Below are 20,758 nucleotides of genomic sequence, written 5' to 3'. Positions count from 1 at the left end.
GATATATCAGAGCTTGAGCTTCTAAATTAATACCCAAAACACTTAGAAAATTTTGATTTATCTTCACAAGCGCAGCCTCCACACTCATCAGTCAGGAAATTGGCTGAACAAATGTGCAAAAGAAACAAAAAATGTGGCAAATCCCACCAAATCACACCGTTGTTGATTTGCATGGGACTAATATTATCATAAGACCTCTGTGTTTGCTGAATTTTTATTTTACAAATCTCAGACATGGCAGATTTATGTGTGTTTAAAGGCTCCCACACACTGTGATTTTCAGTCGTCTCAGATGAAAGATAGCAATCCTGAGAGAATCGTGGCGATATCTCTGGTCTTGGCCCTAAATTGGTGGTCCTATGTTGCACTGTGAGACAGGTTCAAAGGATGGCTGTTGTCATAGTTTTGCGACCAAAGACAGCCTGCAATAAAATTCTGACACTTGTCAGAAATTTGGGGCGATCATCTCACAGTGTGACTGCTGCTGCGACATACGTCCACATACTGACCAATAGAAATGCAGTGTGAAATGACGTACTGACACTAAAAATGACAGACCATAACGATAAATGCTAATGTTAAATGCTAGCAGATGCTAACAAGTACTTACTTCAAGCGCTCTTTGGAAAATTGGCATCCCAAGTTGGCCTCTCTTTCCAAGCCACGACCTTGTCCATAATCTCCTCTTTTTTTTTGATTTCTTGTCCACACATATAAATGCCACAAGGGCGAGCATTCCGTTACTTCTTTGCATTCTTGTTTTTAATAGATGGATTGCGCATGCTGATGACGTTTTATTCTTGTGCATCCATGTCGACTCATGTACATCGTAGGCTGTGATTCAGCTTGTGTTTTCATCGTGCAGTCTACACACAGCATCATGCAATGTGCACACAGCAAAATTCATGTCATACCCAAATTCATGTTGTACAGCGTGGCTTGCTGTGAACTTATAAGATTGTTAAATCGCACAGTGTGTGGGAGCCTTAAGATTGCAGATGACCTTTGCAATTACTTCACATTACCATAGGTCACCAGGTAATAATAATAGCAATAATGTGCGAATAGTGGTTTAGGTGCGCTGAAGGGGGTTTGAGTGTTCTACAAGAAAATATCCAACCAGTAGATCTAGGAAAAGATTTTTTAGTTAGATTGATTGTGCACATTGATTTTACATTAATCGGTCTTAAGTGCTGCCTAGAATGGCTGGTTACTTCACCTAAGCCTTATTATAGTATGGGGAAACCCTGTATTTAGTTTTTTTTACTGATGCATCTCCAGCTGCAGCTCTCAATTTTTATTAACTCTGAGAAGTATTGTGAACATTTAAGTGGTTGTTTAAAATGTAATGATTTTATCTTAATGCACAAAAACAACCAGTGTGAAGTACTGCTGTAGAACTCAAGATTGTTCACTTTTCATCTCAGAATCTTATTTTCATAATATATATCCTTTATTTAACCAGGTAAAAAAGCCTCATTGAGATTGTAAATCTCTTTTTCAAGAGTGACCTGGCCAAGAAAAGCAGCATAACACACAGTTTCTGACAAGACAAGACATAATTAACACATAATACAAAAACTTATAATCGATAGTGAGAAAACAATAATTTGTACCAGTTTCAAAACAGTTACATCAACCAAGCTCATTGATTTCACACGCCTTTAAAATAGCTTTAAATTCACCTATAGTAACAAGCTCAGATATAAAGAGGACACTGGATTTTATTTCCAGACAAGTAAGACCACATCTGCAGGGATAAAATTGTTTGTACATTGTCTGATTTATGTGTTAACGTCAGTACTGTCATTAGATGTAAATCTTTTTCCACTAAATCCTAAATCATCCCTAAATTGACATTTGGGAAAAAATGGCTGTGCTAAAATTTATGTTCAATAGGAAACACACATCAGTGTTTAAATTCTACAGTTCAAAGCTTACAAAGACCACCAGGATCATGTCAGCCTTTTATCAATACTGCCAATCTGCCTCTGTAATAAAAAATCTCATAACTCTCTTCACCCATAGAGATTTAGTAAATATCAGCTCTACAAATTAACTATCTATTTATATACTGTATGGTCCAGGGTGTCATGTTAACAAGAATAGTCTTTTGCAACATAAATACACAGCATTAGAGCAACTTTTCTGCCATTTTGGACAGAAAGCAGTTCTCAAAAAGCACTTTTTCCTCTTACCTCCTCATCTATAATCTTTAATACTATCAAAAATCTTATATCGACAAGAGGGTGATGAGAGCTACACTTCTGCCCTGTTGGACTGAAAGCTGTTGTGAAAAAGCACTGGTTTAATCCATTTCTTGCGCTATAGCCTTTGTTAATTCCAGTTGTTTACCAGCTATTTACCAGTAATCTATGTACACAACTTATCTACTGTAATTTGTCATGTATCGTCATGTATATGTTAAATAAAAGGTTTGCTTGTAATAAACATTGATAAACAGACTGGCTTTAAAACCAATGCTATATATCTTTGCTTCTTAGTCACAACTTGTTCTTGAGGTTACTTTCCTACTCTATAAGACATTTCTGTGTCTCTGGGTACTTACTGGTCTAAATGTGTGTCAGCAGATGATGAAGTGATTTAGTATGAAACAGAAATAAAACATCAGTGAATTAAATAATCCATCTTTCTCTTTTCAGAGCTACTCGGAGCAGCAAAGCGGGTAAACGTCAACATCCAGGATGCAGATGGGTGAGACATTCTCTGTTTCTTTTGCTTCACATCAACATTATGCTTTTTTTTTTTTTTTTGTTGGCTGCTTTTCTTCTATTCTTCCCCTGACAGTGTTGGTTCCTTTTACCATATTACAGCATTGACTGTTTTCAGAGATAACAAAGACAAGATAAGTTACATTATGTTAACTGAGCAAATATTATGAAGCCTTGTTCTTTGTTTCTTTCAAAATGTGTTGGAAGAATGTTAAATAAAAATGTCATGTTATATTCTGTTGGAAATATTTTCATACAAGGGTACAACAAAGCATTTAAAGGCTCACCTTGTCAGATTTATGCATACTGTGTGCTTACATAAAGTTTGAGTTTGTGTTATGCTGCGTGCTGGTGGTTTGTTGATATTAGCATACTTCATTTGTAAGCTAATCATAACTAGTATAAGGATTTCTGTTTATAAAGGTTAAATTGCTTTATTATCCCTGTAGGAAATGTAAAAAATCAGTTTCTACCTTTTAGCCATGTTACACACTGCACCTAGGATTAACATTAGCATTAGCACATAGTGCACAATAGGAGCACTGAGTTGGTCAGGGTCAGAATTAACCTAGATGAACCTGTAATGGTGGGGGAAATCTGAGGAAACCACTATGCCACAGCATCGGTCATTGACCTTGAAATCAATGTACAGTTTGTTATTACCCCGCCCCCCAAAGGAGAGGCAAGGGTATTGTTTTTGGTTTGGTTTGTTTGTTTGTTAACACTCTAGCAGCAAAACTATCGGTTGAATAGATACCAAAGTGGGTTTATAGATTGTCAATGACCCACAATAGATGCAGTTACATTCGGGGAAAAGTAGGCTGAAGCTCTTGTTTTTTATGAATTTTAAAAATATTTTTTCTTCTCCCATTTACTTATAATGGGCAACATTTCAAATGTCCATAAAAACATCAATTTTGGTTCAATTTACTTCAAACTTGCCACATATATAGAGGGAATTGATATGCTGACATCAGCACACACATAGACATGATGACATTAGCTGGATCCATGCCAAAATAAACTACAATATGTGCGAGGGGTGGGGTTTATTGTGCCTAGCAGCACTTGTTTTGTTTGTAGCCAACTGAGACAGGATTAGCTAAGAAAGTAAGTTGGCTAACATCAACAAATGAGTGACTCTGAACGTAGCACAGACTCCAGAACAAACGTCTCTTCAATTCTGATTATTTTATCCTTTCGGTTTAATACTGTGGTTCTGCATGGATAATTTTGTATCCTTAAAGTCATAATGATTGGTACGTTTTTAGCATGATGTTTTAGCATATTATTATTCACGTTTTCTGAGAAAACACGAAACGTCTGTATCTATTTCCAGCCTTTATTTTCAGAAGGTGAAGAACATATCCTGTCACACCTCTAACATTATGACTAATCTCAGGTATTTTGAGACATGTAGGTTAAATACATGACTGACAGCTGTAATTACCACTCACTGATCACATTCTGTCAAACATGACCTGGATAATGTACAACTACTCTGTGTCTTGAAAGTTGCTTCACCTTTCCGTGAACAGCATGAAACAATGAAAGGTCATGTGTATTAATATTTAGTCTTGATTTAGACAGAGAAGAGAGAGCTGCAGAAGGAAGGTGTATTTTTTTCAAATTCCAGTAGGTTTTTTTTTGCTGCTAATTGCTCCTAATTTGCTCCTAGACATGTGATCTGTTGTCACAAGTAAATATGTGTAAATAATAAATGTGAGTGTGAATGAGAGAGAGACATTCTGGATTTAAGTATTGAGAAAAGGAAATATTGTGTATTTGAGGAAATCAGTGCAGTCATGCAAGAATTTGTGCTGAGGCTGACCTGTGTTTTGATCTGTGCAAACAAAACGGATAAAATCTGCTTCTGTAAACTGTCATATTCTTTTTTACGGCTGAGCTTTAGCTTTAAGCTCAAAGAAAGACAAAATTTTCCAGATCTTTATTTGCGCTGAAATACCCCCTTATCATCTGTGAATGCACAGCTATGGATTTTGTCTATTTTCAGACACATGATTGGTTAAACGTTTTATGTGCACATGCTTGGTTAGTTTTATGTGGCTCCATCAGATAACAAAAATCTTTTTATTATGTTGATTGGAATCAGATAATGGCCTCAACTCCATGTGTACTGACCGATGAGTCGTTGATTTGACTCCAGGGCTGAGCCCTTATATTCACCAGGGATCCATTAGACGCACACACAGAAACCCAAACAGAGTGTGTGTGTGTGCTCAGCTCCAGGGTAGAGAGATTGCTTATTAATGGAAGTAGGTCATTTGCCCCCTCCTTTCGCTCACATTGAACTGAGGGGCGGAGCTGCTCCACACCGAAGATTATTACAGCAAAGTTTACCCGTTTGTACATTACATATACAAGTATATATTTTTATACTTAATCTTTTTGTGTATAGATTGTCCCCGCTGCACTATGCTGCTCTGAGTGGGAACAAGGAGCTCATCTCTTTGCTGTTGGAGGCCCAGGCAGCAGTGGACATTAAGGACCATAAAGGTAAAAATACACAAAACACAAAAATACAGATGGGTGACAAATGAAAGAAAGAAACAACATAGAATGGCTTAGTGAGGTATTGGGTATCATGTGCCACCGGATTATTTTGAAATCATGTAAATATTCAATTGGATATTTTGAATTAGGCTGTTTTCCAAGTGGATTATTCCGATATTTGGGTTATGTGGGATTTGCTGATAATATTCTGTTTTGAGGGACATATACAACACATCTGGAATATGCATCTCAGGCCCTGTCCACACAAGTATGCAAAAATGCTCTTTTACATCACTGAAATGCATATTGTTTAAAGGCCAAGGCCATCCAAGGTGAAGACTGGCAGGTTAAAAAAATCCAGTTGGTGTGAATCCATATGAACATGGAAAAAGGAAACGTTTAGAAACAATGACCAGTTCATGCAGGCTCATTGGTGTTTTGTGTAATGAACACATACCTGAAACAATAGCAGCAGCAGATGTATACACTTCTGGTTTGGTTATGTTTGCTTGGCCCTAGAAATTCCAAGTAGAGGCTGACCAATAGGATGTTTTTAAAGGCTGATATATATGACACTCTGATGCAGGAAAAAGCCAATAGCTGATAAATTTGCCAATATCATTAGGTTCTACCTCTCACAAATTTTGACACTGAAAGTACATTAAGCATGTTCAAAACTATTTTAATTTAGTAAAAATGGGATGGCTTTTGAACTGAACACTAAGCGGAATAAATACGGAAATAAGTAAATATGAATCACTGAATGTTAAACTCAGAGCACATAATCAATGAATGCGAATGAACGTCAAACAGACTGTAAACTGGAAACTAACTGAGAGCAATTTATTTCCTTTTAAGCCTTGTAATATTTTCCCTCAAACCCACTGCTTCTCAACAAAATGTCTGCGGACACCAATAGATAAGAAAAAGTCAATGTCAAAAAATAAAATAAACAATACATATACCCAAATATATCTACACCCTTTCTAAGAAACACATAACAAAAACAAGTCATTCATCAGCATGTAAAATAAATGAAATTTCTCATATGCAAATTATAAACTCATCCTCAAAGTATCAATATTCATAATATACTATTAATAATCTGTAAATAATTATTCAAACTAATTTACTGTGTAAATTAATGTGTGTAATGGTACATCATTTTTTTCTTGGGAAATCAAATGTGAAATTGTGAATCTGTGACGCTCATTTAGGCAAATTTGGGCTGATTAACTCTTGGTAACTCTAGGTGTTCAGTCATCATGAAGGCCACTGTATAGGAATCACATTATTTTCATACTCATCAAGCCACGCAAAGAACTCTGTGAATGGGAAGATTGTCTACCTGTTTGTCATTGCCTGTAAGTTTTTCCTTTAATTTGTCACCCATCTGGATGTTGCTACAACCAAACATGCTACGTGAAACAAATGCAAACATGCAGGGCAGGTAAAATAAATAAACATACAAAAAAGAGGGAAGAAAATACTTGTCTCAGGCTTTCCCTGCATAATACTGTCTGCTTATGTAACGGAAGTGTAAGCTTGTTGAAAAGGCAGTAATATTTTTGTGCTGCAGTGTGACAGATTTGTGGTCAAAGCAAACAAAAGAGAATATTACAGGAATGTTTAATGGCAAACAAAGAAACACACAATAGAAAATAGGAGAGGAATGCATCACAGGCCGAGAGCCAAGTGGAAGCAGAACAGCCCAGATTTCCTTTTTTTCACTGCAAACATCCCTTCTGGCAGATTCCAATAGAAGGAAAAATCACAGGGCAGATGGGAGGTATAATCCCTACAGGATGTAGGCCCACTGGCAGCCAGTCATGCCCAGTATGTCTCTAAATAGAGGCTGGCATCTTTACCAGGTGGCCTCACCACCTCATCTGGTTCTCACATTTGGGAATGAAGGGAAACCTCAGCATCCACTCCCTCAGCTCCCAGACCGAGGTCACGGTGAGCACTGGAAACCTTGGCTTTCTGTCGCAGTGCTCATTTGTGCCAGCTTGTACTAGAGATCTGATGATTCATGCCTTCATCAAAACCAAATAAACATCAGAAAGTAGACAATGTTTCTGAGGTGAAATGAAGGCATCACATAGTATATTCACAAGAAGGACATTTGGGGTCCATCCTTTTCAGACATGGGAACAAGAACAAATTGCTGCACTGTAGAGTAAACTCTTCAATCAATCAATCAATTGATCAGTTATTCAATCAATCAATTTTTATTTATATAGTGCCAAATCATAACAAAAGTTATCTCATGACACTTTACACATAGAGTTGGTCGAAACAAGACTCTTAGGCCAATTTACAGACATTCTTCAGCTATTTTCTGGGGGGGGGTGTATCAGATGGCAGTTATTGTAAGAATAAAACACATTACTACTTGCCATGTTGAATATTTTAGTGTAATGTAGTGTGATGTTCAAATAAACTACTCTGTGTTTGCTTAAAAGTGTTCCCATTGCCAATAAATATTAAAGGGATGCACTGATCCTGAAATTCTGGGCCAGAAACAATTATATGCTTGATGACAAAACTGATGTTTTTTAATTTGTGTATTGGTTTTCATCTTGTTTTGTTGGAACTGACAGCAGGTTAAACTTAGTAATTACTGAATAGTATTTGTCAATATGCTATTGGCTGTCGAAAGGTGGATTTTATAGAAATGTATCGATCTGTTGTCCAAACATATTGGCCTAATGTCTGATAAGGGTTAAGGGTGAACTCACTTTACAATCCCCATAAGATAAGTTAGGAACTGATGCTGCTGTTGGAGGTGATCCTCATCAGTTCCTTGGTCCAGTACACCAGACCTGGAGACCAGGAGAAAACATGCACGGTGCCAACAGAACAGGCACACATGACAGATTCTTTGGGAATCAAACACGGACCCTTCTAGCGATAGAAGTGGTTACCATTGTGTCCATAGAATAGTGCATTTGTACAAAATCTGAATTGAGCATTGTAATAATATTACTTGTGATAAAACAAACCTGATTTCACAGCTGCCACCAAATGACAGCATCTGATAAAGTGGCTTAAGGATGGATAGGTGGGATTAGATAGACTGTCAGATACGTAGTCTTTTGCCATGTGTTCTTTGTGCATCTTCATATCATGAGGATGATGATGGATGATAAAGCTGTATCTTCTCCCAAAAGACTCACCATAAAGTTACACAATGCTTTATAATGGTAAAAAAAACAGATCCAATCCAGTTACCAGACCTGTCGGCAGAAAACAAACAAAATATGTCATCTGTGAACAATGAATAATTATGTTCAGGATCAGCATTTTCACCTCATCTAGATTAGGTTAATTAATGTTTATTTATTATGTTAAATAAAAGGTAATGCAGGTGACATGCTTATAAGAAAACATTGGTATTTTAATGAATCTATTTTTTGGGATTGCCTGGACATTGGGTAGATTTTTTTCTTCTAAAATGTGAATGTAGTGTATAAAACCGTCAAGCCACATTTTTTGGACAAGAATAATACAGACAAAACCCACCTGTAACACATTTATGTGGAAGACTGCAGCTTTAGATAACAGACACTGGCATCCTGAGGACCTCGCCCCGTTAGGTCCTGTGCCAAAAAACAAACTATGTACAGGAACTGCAACAGTGTTCGGATACTTTTCAGAATAAGCCGGGAAAATCACATCTGCCCACAAAAACATCCATCTCACAGGATACATCTCAAAGAAAAACGTTCTCACATCTTCCTCAAATGGCTCTAAAAGCGAGTTAATCCCCATAGACCCCCATGTTAACATATCCACCTTTACACTAGAAATAAGCATGTTCACAGACCGATATAAAAAGGCTTTTTTGTCTATAAAGCTATTTTCTGTGCTTATGACAAGAGCACAGAGGGAATTATTAATATCTATGAAGTAGCCTACATTATGATTTGTGGTTATTCATAATTAAGGGTATGGGTTATGAATGAGTGTGGTTCATGTCTGCCGTGTGATAAGAGGACTTTGAGACACTTTGAGAGCTTCTATTTATTGCATACATTTTTTTTTTCTGACAGACAGCTCTACTATAGTTGTGGTTGACAAGTTTTACTAAAGAGACCATCAGAAAATTTACCATTAACCACCATTAATTCAGTGTTGCATTTATGATCTGTGACGTAGCCTGCTTATTTTTGTGGTTATATGAGGCTGCATTACTTCCTGCAGTACTTAATTCTCTGAAATGACATAGTGACCTTTTCATAAGTTAGTGTTGTGGTTGATGCTTTTGTGTTTCTATTGCTGGTTTTCTTTGTTGGACTTCGTGAGAACAGGGACCAACAGATGCTATCAGATACTAGTGTTAGTTTCACCTTTGTTGACATTCCAAGTAAACAAAAGTGATACTAAACTTGACACAATACCATACACATCACTTAATTGTGGTTGTGTCAGTAAATATGTGTGTCATCATATTGCGACATTGGAGCCAAAGCCAAGCTAGCCAGAACTCTCCAAATTTCCGGCAGTGGAAAAGGTACACAGGGTTTCACCATAGATATAGTAGTAGAACTGGATTCCAGAGTCTTCAGTGGTACTCTATCAGTTTCTGGAAAGTTCCTCACTGGCACCATCCATTTCCACAACCTTCCTTTCAGTGTGTAGACTGTACACTGCAGTGACAACATGGATTTTTAAAATCTCTTAATACATATGAAATCTCTCTGTTGTAAAAGCTGATAATACCAATACCTGAGCTCCACAGTAAGCAGTTTGACAGACATGTTTTTTTGTCTTTGTGGTCTATGGGTAAAAACATTTTGGCTGCAGAGGATTTTTATACGTATATAGACACACCAGGAATTCAATCCCTCTGTCTGTCTGAGATTTTTGACCAACAGATTTCTCAAACACTATTCACGTGATTCTTTTCAAATTTGACACATATATTCTTTACTACAAGGGGAAGTGCAGTGCACAGTTTGATAGGTGAATTTAAATTTTTGGATTTTTTACAAATTTTCAAGTTTTTAAAGATTTAAAGTTAGGATTCAAAATTAATCCCTTGGTCAGCAGGATGTTGATGAGCTGGAGGGAAGTGTTGTGTGACTGGTCCGAGGTATTAGTAAGCTCTGTTTAGTTTTTCACTTGTTTTCTCGCAGGAGTACCACAACTGGCCACTGAACAAATTGTGGGATTTCTGAGTTGTAGCTCAGTATCCATAAAGTACATCCTTTGAGTTCACTAGCTGTTACTTCTGGCTCCATTGTCAAAGATGGTGATGACCAAAATGCCAATCTCAAGGTCCACATCAGCTCTCCACAAACCAGCTGGTGGCATCACAGAGGAAACAGTTTCTGTCTTTATCCTCGAAGCCTGTGCAACGTCCTGCTTTCTTTGTTTTTGGAAAAGCAAACAGTTTGTAGATTTTTTTTGCTGTGAAAGCCATTCAATCTCTTCATATACAGATGTTTTAGCCTCTGTGACTACAGCAGCTGCTACGCCACTTTATCCTGCCAGCGCCTGCTCTGAGTCAGGCCTCCTTCATGCCAACTGGGCCTGCAGGGCCTCTGTATTCAGCTCCATGATGTGGCTCATCACTGGTATCAAGGCTGAGGGACTTGGGTTGTAGCCATGAGAAGCATGCTCACTCATTGTAGCCGCTGCTGCAAAGTAGTGTTTAATGTGTCCTGGTTGGAGGCAGTGGCAGTGACTCTATGCTCCTTTTTCTATTTCCTGCTTCACCTTGCATTTCCTATAGAACTCCAGGTGAAGGCTGCAGCGTCAGTTCCCAGCAAGGGCTTGTTCAGCAGCTTATGAGGAATTTCATGTCATGCCCTTTGTCTTAAAGCAGTTTGTCTTGGGCTGTCCCAGAGCACAGCGCCCACACAAACAGAGGTCATGAAGGGTCACAAACATGTCAGCTACAGGAAATATGCAACTCCAGAAGGAGCTCTGAGTGTATAACTCGATCATTTGCAATAGAGAGTTGGGTTCTGCTCCAGAAATAAGAAAACCCCTCAAAATGTTATTCACATTTCATAGTTATTCATTCTGGGAATATTACCTGTCTCTTTCACATTAGTCATTAAAGTAATGCTGTTTCTTTGAAAAATAACTTTTGTTATCTGTGCTTATGTTGTTGGAGGCTGATGTGAGAAACTGAAACTCAAAGAACACTTAAAAAGCCGGCTGCCATGAGAGATGAGGGTTTTTTATGCTTAGAAAGTACTTTCTGGAGCGTTGTAGTGGGTATGACTCTTCTTTTAATATGAGCAGTAAAAGTTTAACAAGGACTGCTCAGAAATCATCATCAAAACATTAAATTATTGTATGTAGCAGAAGCTGGTGAAACAGTTAAGTGCTAGTCAGATGTGACATCAGGATGTTGGGTGTTTTCAGACAATGTGCAAACCTTTTTACAGCAAATTACTCTGTTTTCAGGATGTTCATTCATCTGCTATTAAGTCCATCCCTGTTAAGGATTTTGGGTATAAATCAAGAAGTCACATGCTAATTGTGGCAAAATTTCACACTGTGTTGTCATTATAATTACTTATCAAATAAGAAAAATTATCACATGATGATATTTATATTCTGCATTGTATAAGGAGAGCTTGATAAGGCCAAAACAGTATCATAATAAACATTTTCAAAACAGTCAATATCAACAACTATCATGATAACTGTTAAATCATTATTTCATTCAACTTTAATGGCTAATCCTTGGTCCTAAATATAACTTTAAGAAATAGGCAGTCATTAGTTGTTTCAGTTATTCATGAAAATGACATCAAATGCACAAAAGGACGAAAGTGATGTAAAAGATGCAACAAGACAGAAACAATATAAAAGCTGAAACACTGTAAACACTGTAAAAGACACAAAAAGATAAAATGCCATGAAAGCTATATTGAAAAACAACAAGACAAGAGCACAGGTGTAATCTATGATATCATAATTTGCTTATTTTATGAACAAAAATCTGAGAAAATGAAAGCATTTAAACATGATTTAACCAACAAAGTAAACACAATTAACCTTAAAGGTACAGTGTGTAAGATTTTTATAGTGTTCTTTCCAATAAAGAATCTAATTATTGATGATAACTGAGTAAAATAGTGCTCAGTCAGTCAAAAACAATTTGTTCGATTACATTTAACCTAGAAAAACCTATTTGAATATACATAGCACAGGTACTGCTTGCTGGGCGCCACCATTATCGACACCGTTTTTTTTCCAACATGAGCTTACAGAGGACAAAAATTGAAGTAGCCGCCTGCAGAACGGGGCAGGCTTCACATTACAGTCCTGAGTGTTTTTATTCTTCTACACTTACCTCATCACTCGATGGAAGGCAGAGAAGTTGAGGTGCTCGCCATTTTGGCAGGCTGTGGAAAAACGAAGTATTCGAAAATCGCGAAAGATACAGCCAAGGCTTTTTGGCCTAAAGTGCCAGTCATTAGCTAAGTGGAACACCGGAACAGAGAAATCGTGCTGTCATTGCATTGAGTCAGGTATCTGCTGCCACCTACGGTATGGGAGTTACACAATGTGCCTTTAAGATAAATGACCCTGAAGTGGTGATAAAAATACACTACTACTACTTTAGAATTTGTAGCTTCTTTTCACTTAAATTTGATGAAGATGTAATTATGGTTTATTCTTATATTTCAGTGGGTTTAAAAGGTTCTTCATGAACAATAAGAGTAAAGACTTATTGAGTTGAGAGTTGAAGGATTGTTCTGTAAATTGTTTTTTAGAGTAGAATTGCCTGCTGGATGGTGAATTTATCTGTAAACAACAAGGCTGAGGATGTGTGTATTTGCATGCATTCATATTCTCATTTCTCTGTGTCTCTGTGTGCATGTGCTTATGGGGTCTGGTCTGTGTTTTATTGTGCTGTCATCTTTTGTTGTGTATGTTTATGTGTGTGTGTGTGTGTGTGTGTGTGTGTGTGTTTTGTGCAGGGATGCGTCCTCTGCATTATGCTTCATGGCAGGGGAAGACTGAACCGATGAAAATGCTGCTGAAGGCAGGTTCGTCAGTCAATGGACAGTCAGATGAAGGACAGATCCCTCTTCACCTATCAGCTCAGCATGGACACTATGATGGGGTAACTGTGTGTGTGTGTGTGTACTGTGCCTATGTGTGTGTGTGTTTTAGTGTGTATACAGCCTGGTGTTGGTTCTTGTGAGGTGTGTGTATCTGTTGTGTGTGCCTGATGATGCATGCATGATTTGTGGTTGTTATCAGCTTGAGGATTCACATGCACCACTAAGCTTTGTGTGTTTGTGTGTTACAGTCGGAGATGTTGCTCCAACACCAGTCCAACCCGTGCATCTCCGATGCAGCTGGAAAAACTCCACTGGACCTCGCCTGTGAATTTGGACGTGTCGGGGTTAGTACATTGAGCTAAACACCAAACATCTACATTCACTTGTAAATATACAGGACTGTGCAAACGTCTTAGGCCATTACATGTTGTTGGTGTCATGACAGAGTTAACTAGAAGCACTCGGAGAGCGCAGACCTCCGCCAAGGCTGATCAGTGGCCCCCCCCGTGGGCCCCCCCACCCCCGATCACCACCAAAATTTAATCATTTCTTCCTTATCCCATTTCCAACAAACCCTGAAAATTTCATCCAAATCTGTCCATAAGTTTTTGAGTTATGTTGCACACTAACGGACAGACAAACAAACAAACAAACAGACAAACAAACAAACAAACCCTGGCAAAAACATAACCTCCTTGGCGGAGGTAATGAATGGACTCATGTGCACGGTGCAGAGGAGAGTAACAGAGTTTATTAACAGGAAATAAGAATATGGGTAACAAACAAAGCCTGAAAGTGGAAACTGCAGGGTCTACAAAGTGACAGGATCAGGGTGGTGAGAGTCTGGGAGAGACTGTGATGTGGAGAGGTATGAGATGAAGGGAAATGATCTGGCACCACACTGTAGCAGAGGAGCCCCTTATATGTGCTCCTGATTGAGATGCAGGTGCAGTGCACAGCAGGTGAGTCTGATGAGTCTGAGGGAGGGGTCAGCAGCAACGCAGGAGCAGACCGTGACAGTCGGTTTTTCAGGGTCATAATGAACCTGCATTTTTATTTGTGAGTCTCTTTATTTTTTTTTTTCACATTGTTTTTATTACAATTTTTGTTTTCCATTCAACAAAACAGTGTCCTCTAAAGACTAGACACAAAACAAAACAAACTAGAAGCACTCGGAGAGTGCAGACCTCTACCAAGGCTGATCAGTACCCCCCCCCGTGGGCCCCCCCACGCCAAGGAGGTTATGTTTTTGCCAGGGTTTGTTTGTCTGTCTGCCTGTCCGTTAGTGTGCAACATAACTCAAAAAGTTATGGACAGATTTTGATGAAAGTTTCTGGTCTGCCCCCCCCCCCCCCCCCCCCCCCCCCCCCGTGGGCCCCCCCACCCCCGATCACCACCAAAATTTAGTCATTTCTTCCTTATCCCATTTCCAACAAACCCTGAAAATTTCATCAAAATCTGTCCATAACTTTTTGAGTTATGTTGCACACTAACGGACAGACAGACAGACAAACAAACCCTGGCAAAAACATAACCTCCTTGGCGGAGGTAACATACATGACAGCTCTTACGTAAGAAATAAAACACAAAAACATAGCTTAATACAGAAGGTGGTAGGTCAGACTTACAATGTGCGGGAGTCACATTTATGAATATCATTTAAGTGCACAACAGTCCTTTTAGTAGGGTAGAAGACAGGTCCGGTCCAATATAGTCCAAAAATGGGTGCCACACTCTGTAGAACTGATCTGCACTGTTATGTATGATATTGGTAAGATATTCTAGGGGGATCAGTTCAAAAATTGTTTTACGCCAACCACAGATAGATGAGTCTCTTTATTAAGACGCAACAAGATGATGCAGGAAACCTGTGTACAATATTTAAGCGCTAAATAAACCATAATAATAGACAGTATTTAATGGGACCATTTTCAAAGTCTGTACATCTTAATACAGCTCCAGGTCATTCTGGTCAGAGCACCAGATCTGGACCCAGAAGTCTAAATGTTAGTCAATTCTCTATTGTGAGTCTCCAGCAGTTTTTTAATGCAAAGTGAACAGTCGCAAGTTTGTAGCACTAGAGGACTTGGAAAGCATACCTTAGATCCAAATCAGATGTTGCTGTCTGCCCATGAGAGGGATTTTTGCATTTATTGATGCTAATGGTGAGCATACATATTATTGAGCTCCTCAGAAGACTGTCTTATGCATTTCTTACAATTTATGATGTTTGCTTAATGTGTCACTTAAATTGTTGTGTGATTCATGGAATAAAATGTGTTAATGAGACCTTTTCACGCATTTTGTTTATATACTCTTGCATTAACACAATGCTCCTCCTTTGTGGTTCCCAAGCTTTCTGTCCTGTACCCATCTAAAAGAATTAGGTGTTTTTAGCAAGTTTAACTCAGACAAACAGAATTTTTGTTAACAGCTTAATAAAATGCTGGTATAATGAGCTAATCATTTATTTACAACACATTTCATTGTGTTTTCAGGTGGTCCAGCTCCTGCTCAGCAGTAACATGTGTGCAGCCATGTTGGAACCAAAACCCTCCGACCCCAACGGAGTGTCACCTCTCCATCTGGCTGCCAAGAACGGGCACATTGAAGTCATACGGTCTGAACAATTTGTCATTTTACTGCTTCACATAATGCGTCTCTATTTTCATATCTACTGTTTGAACTAGAGAGTGACACTAGGGGTTGATTTTCACTCCTGACCCATCCCACTCACAAAAAACTACAGTCATGTGCCAATCCTAGAAGAATGATTATCATTCACCTGTTATATTAAATTTATTTATTTTTTATTTTTTTTAATGTCATAATCTTTATGTGATGCATCATCTGATAGCTTAGCTCTCTTTTTAGACAGAAAACAGCCATGGTAAAACCACATATCACCTCTGTTTTCTGTACAGTTTGTGTTGTCAGTAGCTGCAATAAAGATCTGTTTGGAATCGAACAACCAAGGTCAGAACTGTTACAGTTTAGTCTGAACCATGGATCAACAAATGACAACTTAGCAAAGATAATAACATCACATAGTAGCTTCATACCTTCATAAGGCTCATAATCAAACTCACCCGTGTAGAAGAAACATGGACATTTCACCATCAAACGCTGTTGTTTTCATTTACAGCTGTGTCTAGTGGAGAAAACAATGATGCTTCTAGTTTTGATCACTTTGTCACTTTCTTTGACAATAAAAGTTGCTTCTTTGTGGTTCTCAATCTCATTCTCAATAGGGTTTTTTCCGCAAGACCCGAAAACGGTTTGAAACTATTGAGTTTGAGTATGGCTTCTCCCGGTTTACTTATCACCAATGGCTGAGGCGACATCGAAATGTCACTGCTGTCTGCCCCAATGTACACTGACTAAACAAAGGCAACCCTATTTAAGTTTTCATGGTTTTCCTTCAGATTTAGTTGAGAAGGAGAAATGGGTGTTGTAATTCATTGAGATGAGGGGGCGAACTTCAGAATTGAATCAGGAAGTACGTTCGTGTGTAGTAGGGCTGCATGATATTGGAAAAAACTGACATTGTGATTTTTCTTTTTTAACCCTGCGATATATATATTGCGACATGAAAAAATACTCAGGAGGATATAATAGCTGTGTGGTGCCAACGTAAATGGTCAAACAAATTAGTTGGTTTCCGTCTGGCTTATAATACTATGGGGGTAAGGGGTGGTGGCAGAAGTGAAAGTGAAACTTAACGCTCATTTATCTTTTCTGTACCTCCTGAAGGTTTGCAAACTTTCATTTGAGGGGGCAGGACGTGGTGCTGCACCACAGCAAAACCTTACTAGTGGAAACACTGCATTGTTACCAGTGGGACCAGCAGACTCAAGGCCAGAGTAACTCCCTCTAGTGGTCAAATACGTTCACGGTGACACATAGGCCCATGGCTGCAAATAAATTCAGTACAAAATCACTGACATCTTTGATACAACTCTTTGGTAGATCTCTAAGCAGAATATTTACACTTTAAGGTAATTTTTGAATATTTTATGGTGGGTGGATGTTGAGAAGTAAATAAAACTAAGAATAAAAATAAAAAAAACAGATGAAAAGTAGGCTTTCAGCACCACAGAGGTGTGGGGGAGAGAAACAGTGTTTATTACTGAAGTTTATGGTGATATGTGAAATGTAAGCATAAATATAAATAGGTTCGATATATACAATGGCCAGACAGAAAATCAAGTCCTTTATTGATGCAGTTTCTGACCAGGAAAGCTAACAATGTCTGTAGAATTTGAGAAGAAAATAAAACTCTACTCTGTTTACATTTTGACTTTTAATTTCTGTTTCCAAAAACATCAACATCCATACATCCATTTGAAAATTTTCACTAAGATTTTATTAATCATTATTCTTATTAGTATGAATATGAATGAGCTGGTGTCTTCATTAAAGTCAATTAGTTCTAAATCTTCCTCATGCATGAATCATACATCAGTAATGACCTAATTTTACGCCAGACTTGAAAGATATGAGAAAAATACAAATACATGATAAAAATGGAATATTGTGTTGTATAGAATAGAACAGAACAAATATATAAATCTACCAAAAAAAGGCATGCAACATATTAATAAGAACATCATATCACCACCAAATGTGCCATACTAGAAGACATTTACATAACAACATATTGAAAACAATATCACAAAGAACACCGGATACTTGTTTTTATGTAATTAAAGGAAAGTGAGGTGCAATGTGCTCAGGCAATGGCTGATTTTATCATGTTTTTAGGGGAGCTCATGTCTTATTAAGAGGAGTCAAGCTGCTCCTGAGTCTCCTGTAGTTCACACCATGCAGTCACTGCTTCCCTCTTACAGTTCGATTTAATCCTGGTTTGCAATCGTGATCTAAACATCTGGTGTAAATATGCTACATGTAGATTCTGTTCAGCGAGACTTTCCTTCTATGTACATGTTTTTTGTAGATTTGGCTGCTAATTTTTACCTGCCACTAGTCTCTTGATACTCATTTGTGGTTGTTTTTAGATGTATTTCAATTGCTGGGCTTTTACTCAGTTTAAAAAACTGCAGATGAAGGCATAAAATGATGTTTGCTAAGTAAAAGGTAGTCATTATTGTCGTTTTGTGCACATAACATGCAGGTTGCTGATTCAGGCTGGTATAGATATCAACAGACAGTCAGAGTCGGGGACAGCGCTACATCAGGCTGCCCTCTGTGGGAAGACGGAGGTAGTACGACTGCTGCTGGATGTAAGTCTGTTTGTCTGTCTGTGCCTCACACTCTGCACAGCTGAACACATTAACACTTCAACATCTGTCTCTAAGTCCCAGAGGCAGGAAAGTACAAATACGTTTCTGTACCAAAAGAGATTCATGAGGTATCCATGAGTTAGTTTTTCCTTTTACCTGCCAACGTTTTAGCACAAATACCTGTACTTTCTTATACTTTTTCAAAAAAAGGCTAATTACTTTGTTTTTAAGGCATTTTAGCAGGGGTTACTTTTTATTTTCAGCATCAGGACTGATTTCAGTTTATATGAATGAGACAACATATAGAAAAGATGACCCCTTATTGTGTAGATGCATATGTAGCAACAAGGGATGCCCTGATATATTGCCTGAACATCAACACCAATGTCCATGGCTGATATTTATGTGACAATTTTTTTCACAAATTTGTATGACTGGGGGATTGGGGAATTGATAATAACAAAACAAGCTAAAGAAACTATACAGCAGCTGTGACAGTATCAGCTCTCAGCCAGATTGTTGTTTTATAGATCATTATCTATGGAAAATTCAGAGGAGAGAGACAGTCTCCAACACACCTGTTGCATATCAAGGTGTGCAGAAATTCTCTTCAACTATCTGCATCCGACAGATATTTTGCAATCAGTGCATCCTTTGTAGCGTCATAAAAGATGCAGCAAGATAAAACAGAGAAGAGATGCAGACTTGGCAGAGAAAAGGTGTTGTATTTAATGCGAATCTGAGACAAGGAGAACTAATACTGACATGTAGCTTTGAACTAAAACAGTAGAAATGTAGAAAAACGCCTAACTTTAACTCTTTGAGTGCATATTAGTGCTTGTATTTGAATCAGTACTTTTACTTTTATCAGTATGTTTTTCCAAAATTATCTGTACTTCTGCTTGACTAAATATCACCTTTTCTAACCTTGTGACATATTAGACTGTTAGAGAAAACCAAAAAGAATGGGCACTTCTCATATTCAGCTTTGTTTTGTTTTGGCCAGTTTTAACCCATACTTTCACTTTCACTGCTCTTTTGTCTTACCGCATTTTTTTTTTTTTATAAGTCTCTGCGGTGACAGATAAATAGGATGAGTCCAAACAAGAGAAAGAAATAAGAGGCTAAGGGGGTCACAGTCAAACAGAAACCTTGTGAATAATAGTGCATATCCTGTTTTATTTACTGTTATTGTACCTTCCTAAGTTAGTTAGTTATTTGCACAGCCAAACACTGTTCAAATCCACAGAAAAAAGTCTAGTGGAAATACCACAGTTTTCACAGATGCCAAATATGTCAAGTTTGAATATTTCACTGTGTGATCTGGAGCAAATATGCTGCCAGACAGAGTGGAGTAAGAGGATTTAAGCAAGGCCAAAGCAGCTGGGGAAGGAGAACAGGGAATACTAGATTTTAAGAGTAAACAATGCACCACAAGTTTATTTTTTCCTCTTCCAGAGTGGCATCAGTGCAGGAGTGAGAAACACTCTGAGTCAGACTGCCCTGGATATTGTTAATCAGTTCACCACTACACAGGCCAGCAGAGAGATCAAGCAGCTACTGAGAGGTGAGACTGCACAAACACACCAGCTTTAGATTCCATTCAGTGCATAGTTTCACCAGGCCTGCATCAACACCATTGATGCAAATACTTTTTATATGATTCGTTAAAAAAGAATTGTGCACAATCATGTGCCCTGCTTTAATTTAACTCTACTTTGCTATTTTGAATATCAGGGTTCCTGCAGGGTCTCAAAAAGTCGTCACAGTCTTGAATTTACAAATCTGCATTTAGTACCTTAAAAAATATTTCAAAAGTATCAAATTAGACATGGTAGGTTGTAGGTTATGTTGCCATAAACCTGTTCATAACCCATAAGGACCCATTGCTACTTTTGTGCCAATTACAAAAAATTATGTTTCTCTCTATTTAAAGTATCGTATGACTCTCATTGCTAATTTTTATTCAAATTTGTAAAACCCCCGTGGTAGCCTAATTATCACTAATCCATTAGTCTTTCTGTGCTTATGCATCTGAATCACTTCCCTCATGGTGAACAACTTTGAAGATGACTCCATCACAAGCAGTCTGTTTGTTTACATACCAAACCAAAACGTCACGCAGGGCTTTTTGGAAATTTTGTTGCGAAGTGCAGTGTGGGAATGGGAATTCCACGCAGCTGCAGCAGCAACAAACACGGAGACAACAAGCAAAGAAACCATGTCCACTACC

The 20,758-nt window shown here is 38.1% G+C and overlaps 1 protein-coding gene across 3 annotated transcripts in view; it reads left to right on the top strand.

Annotated features, from left to right (window-relative positions):
• Nucleotides 1-20,758, top strand: part of LOC115416154 (caskin-1-like) — a 68,877-nt gene that overhangs the window by 18,000 nt on the left and 30,119 nt on the right. For all 3 annotated transcript variants that reach the window (XM_030129985.1, XM_030129909.1, XM_030130052.1), the window contains exons 2-8: nt 2,664-2,715; nt 5,152-5,249; nt 13,196-13,341; nt 13,531-13,626; nt 15,781-15,902; nt 18,417-18,525; nt 19,984-20,092. In XM_030129985.1, coding sequence (XP_029985845.1) covers nt 2,664-2,715; nt 5,152-5,249; nt 13,196-13,341; nt 13,531-13,626; nt 15,781-15,902; nt 18,417-18,525; nt 19,984-20,092 — 732 coding nt within the window. The remainder of the gene's footprint in view (nt 1-2,663; nt 2,716-5,151; nt 5,250-13,195; nt 13,342-13,530; nt 13,627-15,780; nt 15,903-18,416; nt 18,526-19,983; nt 20,093-20,758) is intronic.

This window comes from Sphaeramia orbicularis, chromosome 1 (assembly GCF_902148855.1).
Source record: "Sphaeramia orbicularis chromosome 1, fSphaOr1.1, whole genome shotgun sequence".
In the NCBI taxonomy this organism is placed as follows: Eukaryota; Metazoa; Chordata; class Actinopteri; order Kurtiformes; family Apogonidae; genus Sphaeramia; species Sphaeramia orbicularis.
This window is presented reverse-complemented; position numbering and strand designations above follow the sequence as displayed.